Source organism: Naegleria lovaniensis (assembly GCF_003324165.1).
Source record: "Naegleria lovaniensis strain ATCC 30569 chromosome Unknown tig008, whole genome shotgun sequence".
Classification (NCBI taxonomy): domain Eukaryota; phylum Heterolobosea; class Eutetramitea; order Acrasida; family Naegleriidae; genus Naegleria; species Naegleria lovaniensis.
Window position 1 is genome coordinate 637,857 of NW_025407830.1, and position 15,398 is coordinate 653,254.

The 15,398-nt window shown below is 37.5% G+C and overlaps 7 protein-coding genes across 7 annotated transcripts; 4 read left to right on the forward strand and 3 right to left on the reverse strand.

Moving 5' to 3' along the window:
- Nucleotides 1-237: 237 nt before the first annotated feature.
- Nucleotides 238-1,572, reverse strand: C9374_014623 (uncharacterized protein; the record flags this gene model as incomplete). Its single annotated transcript, XM_044690631.1, has 1 exon — nucleotides 238-1,572. One exon carries the CDS (start codon nucleotides 1,570-1,572, stop codon nucleotides 238-240), a length of 1,335 nt encoding a protein of 444 aa, XP_044553215.1.
- Nucleotides 1,573-1,950: 378 nt separating this feature from the next.
- C9374_014624 (uncharacterized protein) lies at nucleotides 1,951-4,085 on the reverse strand (the record flags this gene model as incomplete). Its single annotated transcript, XM_044690632.1, has 3 exons — nucleotides 1,951-2,435; nucleotides 2,583-3,230; nucleotides 3,794-4,085. The coding sequence occupies 3 exons, from the start codon at nucleotides 4,083-4,085 to the stop codon at nucleotides 1,951-1,953; spliced, it is 1,425 nt and encodes a 474-aa protein (XP_044553216.1).
- A 689-nt stretch (nucleotides 4,086-4,774) lies between these two features.
- Nucleotides 4,775-6,684, forward strand: C9374_014625 (uncharacterized protein; the record flags this gene model as incomplete). Its single annotated transcript, XM_044690633.1, has 4 exons — nucleotides 4,775-5,207; nucleotides 5,338-5,382; nucleotides 5,478-5,999; nucleotides 6,140-6,684. The coding sequence occupies 4 exons, from the start codon at nucleotides 4,775-4,777 to the stop codon at nucleotides 6,682-6,684; spliced, it is 1,545 nt and encodes a 514-aa protein (XP_044553217.1).
- Nucleotides 6,685-6,957: 273 nt separating this feature from the next.
- C9374_014626 (uncharacterized protein) lies at nucleotides 6,958-12,384 on the forward strand (the record flags this gene model as incomplete). The annotated part of the gene is made up of 6 exons (XM_044690634.1): nucleotides 6,958-6,992; nucleotides 7,067-7,540; nucleotides 7,591-7,734; nucleotides 7,787-8,261; nucleotides 8,329-9,008; nucleotides 9,060-12,384. The coding sequence occupies 6 exons, from the start codon at nucleotides 6,958-6,960 to the stop codon at nucleotides 12,382-12,384; spliced, it is 5,133 nt and encodes a 1,710-aa protein (XP_044553218.1).
- A 226-nt stretch (nucleotides 12,385-12,610) lies between these two features.
- Nucleotides 12,611-13,009, reverse strand: C9374_014627 (uncharacterized protein; the record flags this gene model as incomplete). The annotated part of the gene is made up of 1 exon (XM_044690635.1): nucleotides 12,611-13,009. The coding sequence occupies one exon, from the start codon at nucleotides 13,007-13,009 to the stop codon at nucleotides 12,611-12,613; it is 399 nt and encodes a 132-aa protein (XP_044553219.1).
- A 174-nt stretch (nucleotides 13,010-13,183) lies between these two features.
- C9374_014628 (uncharacterized protein) lies at nucleotides 13,184-13,535 on the forward strand (the record flags this gene model as incomplete). The annotated part of the gene is made up of 2 exons (XM_044690637.1): nucleotides 13,184-13,219; nucleotides 13,314-13,535. The coding sequence occupies 2 exons, from the start codon at nucleotides 13,184-13,186 to the stop codon at nucleotides 13,533-13,535; spliced, it is 258 nt and encodes an 85-aa protein (XP_044553220.1).
- Nucleotides 13,536-13,708: 173 nt separating this feature from the next.
- C9374_014629 (uncharacterized protein) lies at nucleotides 13,709-15,260 on the forward strand (the record flags this gene model as incomplete). The annotated part of the gene is made up of 5 exons (XM_044690638.1): nucleotides 13,709-14,228; nucleotides 14,375-14,711; nucleotides 14,790-14,799; nucleotides 14,848-14,939; nucleotides 15,029-15,260. 5 exons carry the CDS (start codon nucleotides 13,709-13,711, stop codon nucleotides 15,258-15,260), a joined length of 1,191 nt encoding a protein of 396 aa, XP_044553221.1.
- Nucleotides 15,261-15,398: the final 138 nt, after the last annotated feature.

Here is a 15,398-nt window from a genome sequence, read left to right on the forward strand (position 1 = left end):
GTTAAAGAGTTGTCTCACCATATGGGTGTGTTTATATGTTGGTGAGATTCAGGGTTCTCGTTTTGAATGAAGAGATAGATGACGTCTGGCTATTTTAGATCTCATGAAAGAACTCATTTCATGTTTTGCATTTTGTGGCGTTTTGTAAGGATGAAAACATGGTGAGGATCGTTTTTGAAATGGTGTGATAGGATTTTTATTGGATAATTACAAATGTTTCATTTCACATGTGTGAAATTATTGTTCCTGTGGTTCAACAGGCTTCTTATTCCAGTCAAACTTCTCACCAGTAATTCTCTCGTAAATATCAACAATGTCGACAGCACAAGATTCAAAGTGAGTAGTAGCATCATAGGACTTGGAAATGAAAACACCATCCTTCTTTCCATCCTCCAATGGAGCAAAAGTGTCAAGAATGTAAACAAACTTCTCATCAATTGGGTTCAAAAGATCAAGAACAAGTTTAACTTCGTTCTCTGGGTTATCAGTCTCAACTGTTGTAGAAACAATAGCAATATATTTGCCATTTGGAGCAACGTGGTGAGTGAATGATGTCACACAACAATAGATATCATGCTTTCTTCCGGTTTGCTTTTGTGGGAAAATAATTTGTGTAGACTTGGCATTTTCAGTGCTCTTCACAGGATGAGAGAGAATGCAAATGACACGAATAACCTTTCCAGTCTTGCGAACCTTCTCAGGGAAATAGCTTGGATCTCCGACAACCATCTTACATTTTGCAACTTCACCTCCCGATTCAACACCAACCACATGACCATTATCATCGTAGACAATTCTGTCAACTCTCTTGTCCAACATGTAGGTACCACCATAAACAGCACACAAACGAGCAAAAACTTGTGGCAATTCACCCAAACCATACATTGGATAAACGTATGGTGACTTTCCGTACATGTTGAGTGATTCTTCGTACAATCTCATTCTCTCAATAACTTCAATAGCAGGAACAGTGGTCATGTAGGAATCATCCGTGTACAAGGCAACAGCGTGTCCCAAAAAGTCAGTGGTGTCGTCGCTCACACCATAATACTTGTAGATCTTTTCCATTGTGTCTTTGGTACAATCAAATCCTTGATGAGTCTTTGGATTGCTTTGATCATAATCGTACAAATAGGAAACAAGCTTTTTAGCCTTCAATTTCTCAAAGAAGCCCAACAAGGGTGTTTTGGCAACTTCGGTTGGTGTAATGGGTACTTTATGGATTTCTCCCTTGTGATAGACAAAGCTTCCTTCGACCAAAGCAAATTCCATATTATAACGAGTAACACCAGTCATTCTCAAAATCTTTACGAGTTTACCGTTAGCCATCAAGAATTTTGGAATTAAATCAATGTTATAATCACGGCTTCTACCGAGGGATGCGGGAGGCTTGGCATCTTGTCCTCTAAACTTTTCAAACATTTGGTCCAAGTTGAGAGAAGCAGATTCACCTCCATAATAAGGGTTACGATCCATGTGGAGAACCTTCTTACCACTCACGGAGAGAAGACCTGAAATAACACATTCGGTCAAACCAGTACCTAAAACCACAACATCGTATTCTTCATTCATTTCTGTTGTTGTTGCTGAGTGTGAGAGAGGAGCAAACGATGATGAAAATTTTCAGATTTTTTTAAAATAAAAATATTGTTACCTGACGTGCGATTGCCTTGATGACGTTAACAACGTGAGAATGTCCAAAGGTCTTTTTTTAATAACTTGTTAGTACAAAAAGAAAGGAAGGCACTAGAAATACGTGTGTATTCATTTGCACAATGATCCTTGAACTCCAACCAGCCCTTGCAATGTGAGTGGTTTGCCAACAAAGGAGAAAAAGCTCTGTAAACACATCGATCGAACTGAGACAGAAAAAAATTGTCCTGAATAAAACATTTCAATTACATTAGTTATAAATTATACATTAATAATGTACATGATGTATTCATCCATTTACAACTCAGAGAATGCTTGATCCATCACTTGAAGGGCAAATTCAACATCAGCCTTAGTAATGTTCATTGGTGGCTTAATTCTGAAAACGTTGCCGTACAATCCTCCCTTACCAAGCAACAATCCCAAATCCTTACATCTTTCAAAGACCTTGGCAGTTTCTTCCTTAGCTGGCTCAAGAGTAGTTTTATCCTTGACAAGTTCCATACCCAACATCAAACCCTTTCCTCTCACGTCACCAATGATTGGATACTTTTGTTGAAGCTTTCTGAAGCCATCCAACAAGAGGTTACCCATCTCCAATGAATTCTTTTGAAGATTCTCCTTGTCAATCACACGGAGGACAGCACGTCCAATAGCACTCGAGACTGGGTTACCACCATATGTATTGAAGTGAATCTTTTGAGCAACTGTCTTGGCAATTTCTGGGGTAGTAACGACAGCAGCCAATGGAGTACCGTTACCAATACCCTTAGCCATGGTGACTGTTTGTGTGAAATTGCAGATTCGTCATTATGATGTGTTTTGATGCAATTGCGTGTGAAATATTTCATAATGGTAATCAACATGAAATTTCAATTGTAGACAATTATGGTGTCAATGATTGTAAATAACCATAGTGTTGAACTTACCAATATCAGGCATGACACCTTCACTTTGGAATCCCCAATAGTGAGTACCAGTTCTTCCGAAACCAGTTTGAACTTCATCAGCAATACAAACACCTCCATGCTTTCTGACAGACTCATAAACAAGCTTCAAATAACCTTCTGGCATGTCGACAGTACCACCAACACCTTGAATAGGTTCACTGATCCAACCAGCAATAACACCTGGTGTGCATTGTTCAATAACATTCTTAACATCCCAGTGATACTTTTCAGCAGCCTTAGGATCATCACGCTTGTATGGTCCACGATAGAGGTTAGGTGTCAAGACATGCTTGATTCCTTCTCCTTGAGGAACAGGGAATTTCCAAGTGGACAATGAGGTAACACCCATGGTACCATAACTCATACCGTGATAGCAATTTCTCAAAGCCAAAATATCATGATTCTTGGTATAGAGACGAGCCATTAACAATGCCAAATCGTTTGCCTCACTTCCAGAATTCACAAAGTAGGTAACTTTGAGATTTCCTGGCATTTTGTCTGCCAATTCCTTACCGAATTGAGCAATTTCTGGATTGTAGTAAATGTTGGTGGTGTGCATGAGCTTTTTCATTTGCTCGCTGCCAGCCTTGACAATCTCCTCATGGCAATGTCCAACAGAGATGGTCACTGTTTGTGTGTAATAATGGTAACACAATGATAACGCATAAAAAGTAATCATCAATTCACAAGAGGAAACAGCCAAGGAATTCATGAGGAGTGTTGGAATATTCGAGAAGACAAGCAACGGAATGCATGAGTAAATTCGTTCATAGGCGAACATCCCAGCATTTCATCATCAGAGTCAAAGTTTACAATGCCAATGAAAATTTTTTCGTGGACACAGTCGTCATCATGCATGACATCAGGATCATCACGAAAGAATTTTTGATGAAAATTATTATTTCAGATTGTGGATCCATTCATCAGAGATCCAATAATCATAGGCATTGAATGAAAGGATACACATTCCAATCATCAATAGTTCATCATGAAATTCCAATACAAAATATTTAAATAGATTTCATAATGATGATCCAGTTGTGGAAGATTTGCGATATTTCACCATCATGATGAAGTGAGATTTGCACACATCATCAACCACCCACATAATTTGCAAATTATGTATGAGATTGAAATTAAAAAATTGAAACGATCAGAATTGATGATTGACCCAGATCTTCTCTACTTACCAATACCACCAAAGAAATCCAAGTATCTCTTTCCCTTCTCATCAAACACGTATTGCTTCTTACCCTCCACGATCATTACAGGCTTTTGATAATAAGTCAAAAGTCCAGGAGAAAGGTAGGTCTTTCTCAATCTCTCAACTTCTTCAAAGGATGGACCAGTGTAGGGTTGAGGCTTGTAATCAAAAGATGGGAGATTAGGAGCTGATTGAGTGGATGCAAGAGTAGAGAATGATCTGCTTGCACAAGCTTGTTGCTTGATCAATTGGCTTGATTTGGAAAAGACTTTTTTCATTTTCAAAGAGAACAGAGGAGAGATGTAATCACAAATTTTTTTTGATGAGTGCTGGACTTGGAAATTTTGTAACTTGGGTGTTTTCGACACTGATGACGAAGCTTGCATGATTAGTCCATCGTTTAACAAAGAACCAAACAAAGAAAGCGTTACTTGCATCAATGTTTGAGCCACCAAAGATTGAAAATGTTCTTTCATGCTGAATTGGTGGCGTAATTGGTCCTCTCTTGGAAGGATTTGGAAAGTGAGGGATCGTTTGAAGCTTGTGTCAAGTGCCGTACTATTCAAAGATTCACATTGTTGCATTTTCGTGGGGGCTTGTTACTTTTTGAACCGATGCCAAGAACAACAACCCGAATCCAAATACAATGACAATGTCACTTGTCAAATAGAGAGAAAAAATTGTCAAAACACAACAACAGCAGCCTTCACATACTGCATCCAGCCACATTGAACGAACTAGTCACTCAATCGAATCATCATATCGAACCATAATAATATTTTCTCGGTTCATACTCATCACACAAAATCTTTGCCAAATTTTTCAAGCATTGAATATTTCATTCAATTTCACTGCCTTTCATCCTTGAGCTTTTCAATCCGTTGAATTTGAATCCACATTGTTATCAAAAACTCTGTACATATTTTCATCAAACCATTCATTCAATAACACACACTCTCTCATATCTATGGGAAACAAACTTCAAATCGATTCGCCATCCTCCTCGGATGCATCCTCTCCTCTTCATTCCTCTCACACTGGAATCGATCCAGAGAAACGTCGTTCTGCCAATGCAGCGATCACAACTTCCCAAATGACCTCAAAGGATCCTTCTTCTCCAACGAAAACGAAAATATCTGCGTTTCCATCATCAGACCAAACCATGTACCTCACTTCAGCTTCACTTATTGCCATGAATCCTTCGTCGCCACTCGGAATGAGACGCTTATCAAAGAAAACCAACACTCATGGTTCTTTGCCTCCACAGTCGTCTCCGCCCTTGTTTTTGGGAGATGCTATTTTTGATACAGGTAAATATCATGAACTCACTGAGGAAGGAACAAGTGTTACTGAGTTTTCTTCAGAGACGGATCAGAAAAAGATGAATATCATCTTGTTGGGTAGGTTTTTAAAAAATTATGATTGAACTTTAAATAATTGAAATCGAACATTTGGAATGAATGTATTAATTGTTGAACATGACACAATTTCAAAATTAAATACGATTCAAATGATCATGAAATAATTAAGGATGTGGAGGAAGTGCTAAAACAACGATATTTAAACAATTGAAATGTAAGTCGTAGATCATGATACCAATGAATTTCCAATGGTCAAATTCAATATTAACGATAAATGAATATACAATATCTTACACACCACATGAATAGTGCTAGGAAGACGAAGAAATGAGTTATTACAATCATTCTGGCAAGAAGGAATCATTGCTCCATGTTTCGATACCCTTATTTCAATATTTAACAGAAAAAATTTATATTACCCGAATGCAGAATATAAATGTGCAGAATCTGAAGAGACTGAGCAAGCTGTTTTTGACATGTTTGATAGTAAGGGAATCTTGAATGTCACTCACTCTTCGAACGGAAAATTGATTCAACAAATTGTAGATATGTGGAATCATGAGCCCATCTTGAAAAAAGTCTACACAGAAATGCTATTAGATAATCAAGTCGAATCTGTTGCAGTTGAAGATATTAATTATTACTTTTCAAGAGCTATCAAAGTACACAAAGGAGACAAGGCTACAGATAAGGATTTATTAATTTCTCAACGAAAAACAACTGGTGTGACACATGTGGAATTTCGTTTCGGAGGAGGAAATACTGTTGCAAACGTTTGGGATTGTGGTGGTCAAAAGAATGAAAGAAAAAAGTGGCCTAAAATGCTAAGAGGTAAGTTTCTGTTCAAACTCAACAACAACAACTATTGGACAATTATTTCATCTTTGTTTCCAATGTTCACAATCACATCTCGTAACGTGCCGCTACCTTTCACAAATGACCTGACTTCATGAATGCATTACACATAATAGAGGCTGAAAAATTGGGAGGAAAGATTTTCTTTGTTTTTTGCGTAGCTCTTTCAGAATACAATCAACTTTGTTACGAAGATGACACCACCAACAGAACAGCAGAATCTCTCTCAATTTTTGAAAACATTGTAAATTCTCCACAGTACAACGCTCATCCCTTTTTCCTAGTTTTCACCAAAAAGGATATTTTCAAACAAAAATTAAGATACACCAATCTCTCTGTATGTTTCTCAGACTGTCCCGAAGATTTGAAACAAGATGAAGATACTTCCAATATTAAGAGAGATCTTATTCAAAATTGGACAGGTTTTCTTGAAGATCGTCGAAGTGTCTCGGACGATATCTATGAGCGAGCTCTCGATTTTATGAAGGAGAAATTCTTAGCGAAAGTGCAAGATCCTGTTCGTAGGAAAAACATTGACAAGCATATTAAGGTCATTAATGCAATGGATGCCGAGGATATCAAACGAGAGCTGGTGGATTGTCTTTTTGAACAAACCATGATGGAATTTACGTATCAAGACGACATGGTTCATTTCATCTAGAGAGTTTCCTTCGTTTGTTATTACTGGATCATGTCCAGAATTCTAAAGAAATACGAAGGAAAATAAAATTAAGCTCGAATAACATTGAGGGCAAGTTTTGTTTGTTAATGTATTGAGGCAAACTGCATTAATGCATCATTTTGTTAATCTGTTTTCAAGGTCTTGCCTGGTCCTTGTTTTTTGGGACAACAACCAAGAAGATGTTCCCCCACCCCGCCAAAAAAACTACAAAAAAAAATCGTTTCAAAATTTCGATCCTTTTGTCGTCACAAAATGAAGTCCATACCAACTATATCGAGTGAGATGATGTAAGTACAATCGGAAACAATGCCTTTCCTAACGATCATGAATGGGGCATTTAATGATGTTGCTCGGAATCAAGTTGCTCCAACGGTTACGGAGGAAAGAGGATTCATGTCGTTGATAACGATACAATTGCCTTTATTTGCGGAAGGGGACTTCGATTTATTAACTTAGAAACAAAAGAAGAGAATTTCTTTGTTCCCGATATTTATATTGAGGAGCCCGTTTCTTCACAAAACAATAATTCTTTCATTGACGATCTTGATGGAGAGCATGCTGAAGAAGCAACCCAACGAAAGTTATATTTGACCGCGGGTGTATGTGCAGCTGCTTTTAATCGAAAGAAGGGAATATTTGCCATTGCAGACAGTTATTCCAGTCCTAAAATTCGAGTATATAATTCACAAACTTTTGAGCTGTTGAGAGTTCTCTCAGGTGGTGCAGTCATTGAATTTTTCGATTTAGATTTTTCCAGAGACGGATCGTATCTCGTTTCTCTAAGTGGCATTCCAGATCATTCCCTAAAAGTTTGGGACTGGGAAACGGGAAAAATGTAAGTTTTTTACTAGAACCAAACATTATTGAGCAATGTACACATTTTAGGATTGTTGAAGCTAAGGCACCTAATACAAGCAAATATGTCAGCTTTAATCCAAGAAACAAAATGCAACTATGCACTAGTGGTATTGCCCATTTGGCTTTTTGGGAAATCAACTCTTCTATTGATAGCTTTGAATTACATGCTCTGTAAGTATTACTGGATTAGTTGTATTGGATGAAGCTAACTTCAATCCCATAGCGAACCGAAAGTCTCGGAAAATATCTATGAAAAAATTAAAGCAACTGAAAGATACAGGCACGGATGGGGCAAAAATCATGACATTCTTTGCGTCACAAGTGATGGGGATTTCCTTCACTTTGAAAATTTCAGCTCCAATGGTGTAATACTGGATTTGGATGATTCAAAAGATTCGATGCATGCTATTGCTGTTTGTAAACACTCATGTATTATTGGATTATCGGATGGAAATGTGAAAATTGTCGGGATGTCTCATGTATTAAATTCTAGCGGGCACTATGAAGGGCCGGTATCAAGAATAATTAATTTAGGACACAGAGTAGGAGACGTAACGCAAGTCACTCTCTCTGGCAATTTTAAACAAATATTAGCTGGTACTTCTGATGGAGGCCTTTTCAGAATTCATATCAAAGGATTTGAAACAGAATTTACAACAGAATTTGAAATTATGAAGAATGAAGCTAACGTTACAATGGTATGTTTGAACCATTTTCACATGAGATGTAACATTTGTTCATTTCATTCAATATTATTGCCAAAAGCTTTATGATTCTCACGTCGGAGCTGTTTCTGGTGCGTTTCAAATTGAGCCAAAAAAGATGGACTCTGAAGAAGATAAGACAATCTTGACATCTGTGGGAATGGATGGAACTGTTAGAGTTTGGAACTATAAGCGAAATATTTTACTGGCGAAGAGAAAATTTAATGCTCTATTTTCGTGTGCCGAGTATTCGAACGGATTACTCTTTGTAGGATCAACTGTTGGATTTTTGCGAATTTTTGAATTTGATGACAAATATCAACCTATCCTAATTTATTGTCAGCGTTTAAGGTCAGCCTCAATAACTGGTATCAATATTGGAGGACCCGGTGAATCATTGGTTGCCATTTCTTTTTCAGACTTCCACCTTGGATTTGTGTATTTAAGAAGTAGGAATACTACATTGGATCATGACAAAAACAGCGAGGACATCGTTGACATTGACACTTCATTAGAAGATGATGACGAAGAAATTGCTGTTCTTGGATTTTGTAAATTTAGCAACAAAATTGCTACTCTCTCATGGGCTTCAAAAAATGGCCTATATGTGGCCACTGATGTTGGAGACTTGTATATGATTGAACCTCCAACATCTTTCGAAGAAGTTATTCTTTTAAATAACGTTACTAAGGATTTGTGGAAGCTAGATTATCCATGCTACGGAATTTCTACTTTCAGCGAGTACGTTTTTTTAAAGCTTATATTTCAATTTACTAATAATTTCAACAATAGTGACCCCTATCATATTTACGCTATCTCTCAAGATAAATCGATAAAGATTTATGATTTAAATTTGGAGGATCGACAATCTGGAATCAGCAATAACGTCATCACTCCAAGTAGTGAAGTATTGTGCCATCACAAAGTTGGTGAATGCATCAAGCAGAGTCCAGATGGTAATATTTTGTGTACAGGAGCAAAAGATGGAGTGGTTTGGATTCGGGCCGCTCAAACTAATTTCTATGAGCAAACAGATGATGAAAATATTGCACAAATGCACCCATTCCACAACTCACAGGATGGAGGAGTTTCTTGTATTAGCTTTTCAAGCGATGGAAATTATATTTTCTCTTCTGGTTATGATGGCTCTATCTATGTATATTGCTTGGATCCTTCAGAGAATATAACAAAAACCACATTTATGTCAGCTATCCCAAAAAGTTCAACAAAAGACAAATGTGGCCTCATCTCAGAGTCTGCAGATGCAAAAACCATTCTAGAACTAAAAAAGGATAGCCATAACAAGTTGGAAAACATGATGAAAGAAACCAAAAAGGAACAGTTTAACTCACAATTGGAAGAGCTTCGAAAACTGTTTATTTCTATCAAAGAAGAGAATGACACTGCCAACGAGGATGAAAAACTCTCTGAAGATGAGTTTATTATCGATGATGAATTTAAAAAATTGTTAGAAAAAGAAGGAGAAAAAGAAGCTGAAAAACTGAAAGAATGCATGAAAATTGAAAATGCCAAAAAGGACATAATGGCAAAAAGAATTAAGAAAGAATGCTGGGATTCTATGGAGGAGCATGCAACAACGATTGTTGCGTTCAAAATGACTTCCGACTATCAAAAGGATAGCAATCTTCTTGAGGTTTCCAATTATGTGATCCGCAAGAAAGATCCAAAGAAAGAAGTGATTCTTGGAAAAATAGCATTCTTAAGAAGAGTAGAAGAAATCACCCTATGTGACAGAAGAAAGGAATACATCACATCCAACATTGAGGGCGGCGTTCACAATGAGGACGATGAAACTGAACCAATCAAGCGAGCAGATTCTCGAGTGGGCGAAAATGGAGAAGCGAAAATAGAGGAAGGCGAAAATTTGCTTGACTTTGGTAAAAAGTGGAAAGAAAATATTAGAAGCAAGCTTGTATTGGATATGAATGCATTGCTATATCCTTATACAGACCTGTATACTCGACAAAGAAAGGCAACACAAATTCTTCTTTTACAAGATAAGGTCGACAAAATGATGAAGCAATTCAACTCTGATTTCAAGGCTGCTCGTGATGAAAAGCTCCAAGTTATCCGAAAAATCGAAAGAATTAACGAGGTCATCACAGACATTTCGAAGGAACTTTCAAGATGTTCTGATTGTCCAGTTAAAATTGAAATATTCGATCCTAAACTCAAGCCATCAGAAAAGCCAGAGCAATATATTTTACAAGTCAGTGAAGAGGAATTACCTGCAAAATATGAATCTTCAGAGCTATCGAAGCAGGCCGACAAGAAAAAAGACCAAAATAGCACGGGTCATGATAAGGAAGTGATTCAAAGAGCTTTGAACATGATGATGGATGGTAAATTAGATTTAGACAACACTGATGTTAAAGAAGAAGAAATACCAGTTCCATCTTGCATCAATAAGGAAAAATCTGAATTAACAGACCAAGAATTGAAAGAATTACGAGTGTATGAGTCTCTTCTCAAGCAAAAGGAAGAAGAAAGAATCAAGAAGGTGAAACAACTTGAAGCTAAACTCAACAATTCAAAGCAACAAATTGAAGACGTATGTCAAGAATTTGATAACAGTCTTAAGCTTCTCTTCTTGAAAAAGCAAGCAAGCGATCAAGCATTATATGAGATTGAATTGCAAATGGTAAAACTTGCTCAATCCATTATTCAACACGAAGAGTTCGAGAAGGCAGAAAAACAACTCGAAAAAATCCTAGAGGATCTCAAAAACAAAAAAGCACAATCATCAAGTGCTTTGCAAGAATATAGAAAGAGATACGAAATTGAAAAAACGGAACATGACAAACTCTTAATTGAGGATCGACAAATTGAAAGAAGTTTCAAGACCCAATTCCAACGAGACGTACTTCAAGTTTATTTTGCTTCAAATCAACAATTACTCGCTCAGCAATACAAGAAGCTCGCACAGCAAAAAAATCCATCAGCGACAAGTGATCTCCAAAAACTGCAACATGCCATGAATATGAAAATGAATGAAATGATGGAAAAACTTCAAAAACTCTTTCGAACTCGTAAAACTCAGGGCGCCAACGAGAACTCTGAGAACAACGCCATGGAGAGTATTGATCCGTTTGCTGATGTCGACGCAATGGAAGAAGCAAAAAATATTCCTCCTCAAGATCCTCTTGAAAAAGAAAAGTCCAGACCTATCTTTATTGCCGATGATGAATTGTGGGAAAAGTTTTGGGAAATCCGAGAGGCAAAAGTGGAAATGGACATGAATGTCAGAGAATCACAATTAAGGTTGGAACAAATGCAAGCGCAATTGCAAAAACTAAAAGAGGAGGATGGTGACCTCGAAAAGATTATGAGTAGAGACATGACTGAGCTTACCGAGTTTAGAGATCGAATTGTGACAGAATCCTATAACATGGACAAGATCTTTAGATTCAAGCAAGGACAAGTGGAAGTTGAGCAAGCTGCTGTAGTGACTGATTATTCAGATGCCATTCTCATTTTCAGATCCACAGTTGAAGATCAAAACCAAAACATTCGTCAACAGGGTCAAGAAATAGTCAAGCAGCTAACCAAGATGAAAGATCTCAAAAAGAAAATTCGCAAAATTCAATGGGAGAATGATCTCATCAACTTTGACACTGAAGAGATGATGATCAAATTCAAGCGATTACAAATGTTAAAAGTCAAGAAAGAAATGCAAGAAATCATCAGGATGGGCGGAGGTACAGAAGAAAAGAAGAAGTTGGAAAGAGCTAAATTGCAACGACAAATCGATAATGTCAAGACTGGTCTAGAAAATGCCATTGAGGAAAAGAAGAGAATTCTCAAAAAGATGGAAGACCTTATGCATGTTCGATACGAAGAGAACACCAATCTCATTCGACAAATTAAAGTTCTGGAACAAGTGGTTGAGGAGAGAAATCAACTTCATCAAATTCAAGCGTCAACCAATGAAAAGGATATGGCTGATAAACGCATGAAAGAATTGAGATGGGAAAGAAAATTACAAGACATTGCCAATGAGCAGAAACGAGAGTTGGAAATTTTAACAGACGAACTTGATCGACTGAAGAAGAGATCGTTCCCAAGTTTTGCTGTTGTAGAGAGAAGGAAAATGTAAATAAAATAATATATTATTCTAAAAGGATGTCAAAAACGTGTGTTATTGAATTGTTTGTCTTACTTCGATGTTCAGTGTGTTTCGTGCTCAAAATGTTGCAATGGTCTACGCTTCATTCTGTTTCAGCATTTTGATTGGCTAATTATTTTCTGTTGAATGTGGCCATGACAATAAATCAAAATATTAATATATATGTTCTATTATTCATTTCCACAGCATCCAATGATTAGTCCTCGTCATCATCGTTAATCTCTCCTCGTTCTCTTCTTCTATCCTCTTCAAACCTCTGCTCAATATAATCCGATGGAGTATCTCCAGCGTTACCTCTGTAAAATTCTGCTTTCAAAACCATTCGTTGCAATAATGAATGATCCCTTTCTTTGAATTTTAGTTTTTCTTCGAGGATGCAACGTTGAAAATCCCTTCGTTCGGGAATGACACAACGATTATAACTTTTTTGTTGAACACACTGCTCGAATATTTCCAGTTTGGGTTTACATGTCTCTGCAATTTGTTTTTCAATTTCGGGATCATCCTCACTCCAGTAAAAACGTTCCACAAAATTCATCTTTTTATCGACCAATAATTTGTCGAGGGAAGAATTCGTTGAGGCGTTTTGCGTCATTTTTTTTGAATTTTCTTAATTCTTTGATAATACTATTTTGATATAGTCAAGGAAATTATGTTTGCTTTCTTCAAGAAGTTCTATGTGGAATAGTTGTAATCATATCAATATATATTTAATCTTGTTTAAGATGCAGTAACTATTTCCACTTTTAGATGTTAGATTAGAAAAAAAATGTCTCCTTCACCATTCACTCACCCTTTCATTCAGGTAAGTCCATTTATCAGTAACCATGCCAGAAAATCTAAACTGTTTGTCCACTTGTACCGGATTCAATGGAAACAACACCAATCATGCCATAAAGGTCATTATGCATTTGACCTCTCCAGTAACCTCCAATTTATTTGTTTTCTTTTCCTTCAAGGTCAATCATTGGGGAAAGATCAAAGCCTCGTTACTGGCATCTAAATTGCTCCGAACCAAACCACGCATGGCATCTTCCTCTGTTGCGTCTTCATCCACTACTACCATCAAGGATGTCTCTTCAACAACTACCAACCCAACGGCATCATCTCGTTCCCAATAAAAACAACGGACTTTGTATTCATGAGTACAGAACACTACCTGCTGGATCGAGCGGCACCCAAGATCCTGATTTGAAAAACTATCGGTTGGAAGTTGCTCTTCAGACAGGGATCCGCTGTTCTCTTATTTGGAAATCATTACGCCAATGTTTCGATCTAGTCTCTTACAAAAAAAATGTTGCAAAGAACCACACAATCGTTGGCATGGATGATGAAGAGAAGATCAGCCGCCAGTCTGAGATCAGAGTTATCCTTCTCCTCTACGTTGGGATCCCAATCCCGTCGAGTCTTTGGGAAGAGATTGGATCATGCCAATCAGAGAAGAGAGTTTTCATGGAGTACTTGGCTTGGTAGTTTTGGGCGAAGCGCAAACCCAACAGTTGCCAACAACCTCACCTCTGCAACAACTGGAACGACAGCCACTACAACGACCATCCAAGTAGCCTCTCCTGTGGTCAAAGAGAATGTGGTAGCAACCAACGAGCCCACCACGAACCAAGTTCTCTCAGATGCCAGCTCGCAAGATGACACCTTTAATGGACTACAATTCATTCACGAGACTGCGGATTATGAGTATCGTGCTCCATTGACTTTTGGTGAGGAACACGAGATGTTTCTGGGGGGTCATCTGCCAAATCAAGCTCCTCATATTCATATCATTCAGGATTTCCTTCAGTACATGCATGATACAATCGGTAAGCAATAGTATTCATACTATTTTGTGCGAGTGTTGTTGTTCAATGATACATGCGTGTTGAACATCGCTGTTATTTGTGGCTTTCTGGAATTTGTTGTGATTTGCACAAACGTTCAAACATGTGGATGCAATCCTAAACGACAGGTCTTCCATGGTATGGTGCTATTATGGCATGTACCATTGTGTTTCGTTTGTTGGTTCTTCCGCTGAACATTTCGTTGATCAGAAATAGTGCACGATTGGACACTGTTCGCATTCATTTGAATGAACAAGCTCAAATCATGTCAGATTCTCATGCCACTGAAGAGGATAAGTTGAAGGCTGCAGAGGAGTTTCAAAAGACACTCAAAGAGAAGAAGTGTCATCCAGCTTTCAACATTCTTTCTCCACTTGTAATGGCACCAATGTTTTTATCGGTGTTCTTGAGTGTGGAGAGAATTTGTTTGCATGACCCTGGTTGTAGAGGATCAGGAGGAATTATGTAAGTTGGTAACGGTTCGAATAGTCAACAACAACTGCTTGTTAACCTGAACATTTCATATGCTTTGATTTCTGAAAGGTGGTTCCAAGTAAGTGTTCCATGAATTCATATTAACCAATTTATTATCAATTTACAGGATTTGAGTGCCATTGATCCAACCATGACTCTTCCTGTCATCAGTGCTGTCACTTGGCTCATTACCGTAGAAATGGGAGCTGCAGAACCAAGGTATGTTGTTCATCAATTTCAACAGCGGAAGAAAGTTTTTAACATTCCAACAACAATTTATAATTGTGACTTCAACACCTTAATAATAGAACGGAAACAATGAGACAAGTAAGAAGCGTCATGCGTTTTGTCACAGCCGTCATGGTTCCCATTACTGGTGCATTACCATCTGGAGTGTTTGTATATTGGATTACCTCCAATGTCTTCTCCATGATTCAGATTTATACCATGAGATTACCAGCAGTGAGAAAGTTTTTCAACATTCCAACCAAAGATGTTTCGAACAAATATATTCAACATAATAGAGATATTTCCATGTAATGAATATGATTTAAACTTGAAACATTTTGGTTCACAAATTGAGGATAACTTTTTGATTGCATATAATATTGAATAAAATTCATCGATTTTATATTTCTTGCACCTTCATCGTACGATGAGTTCTTGCTTATCTGAACC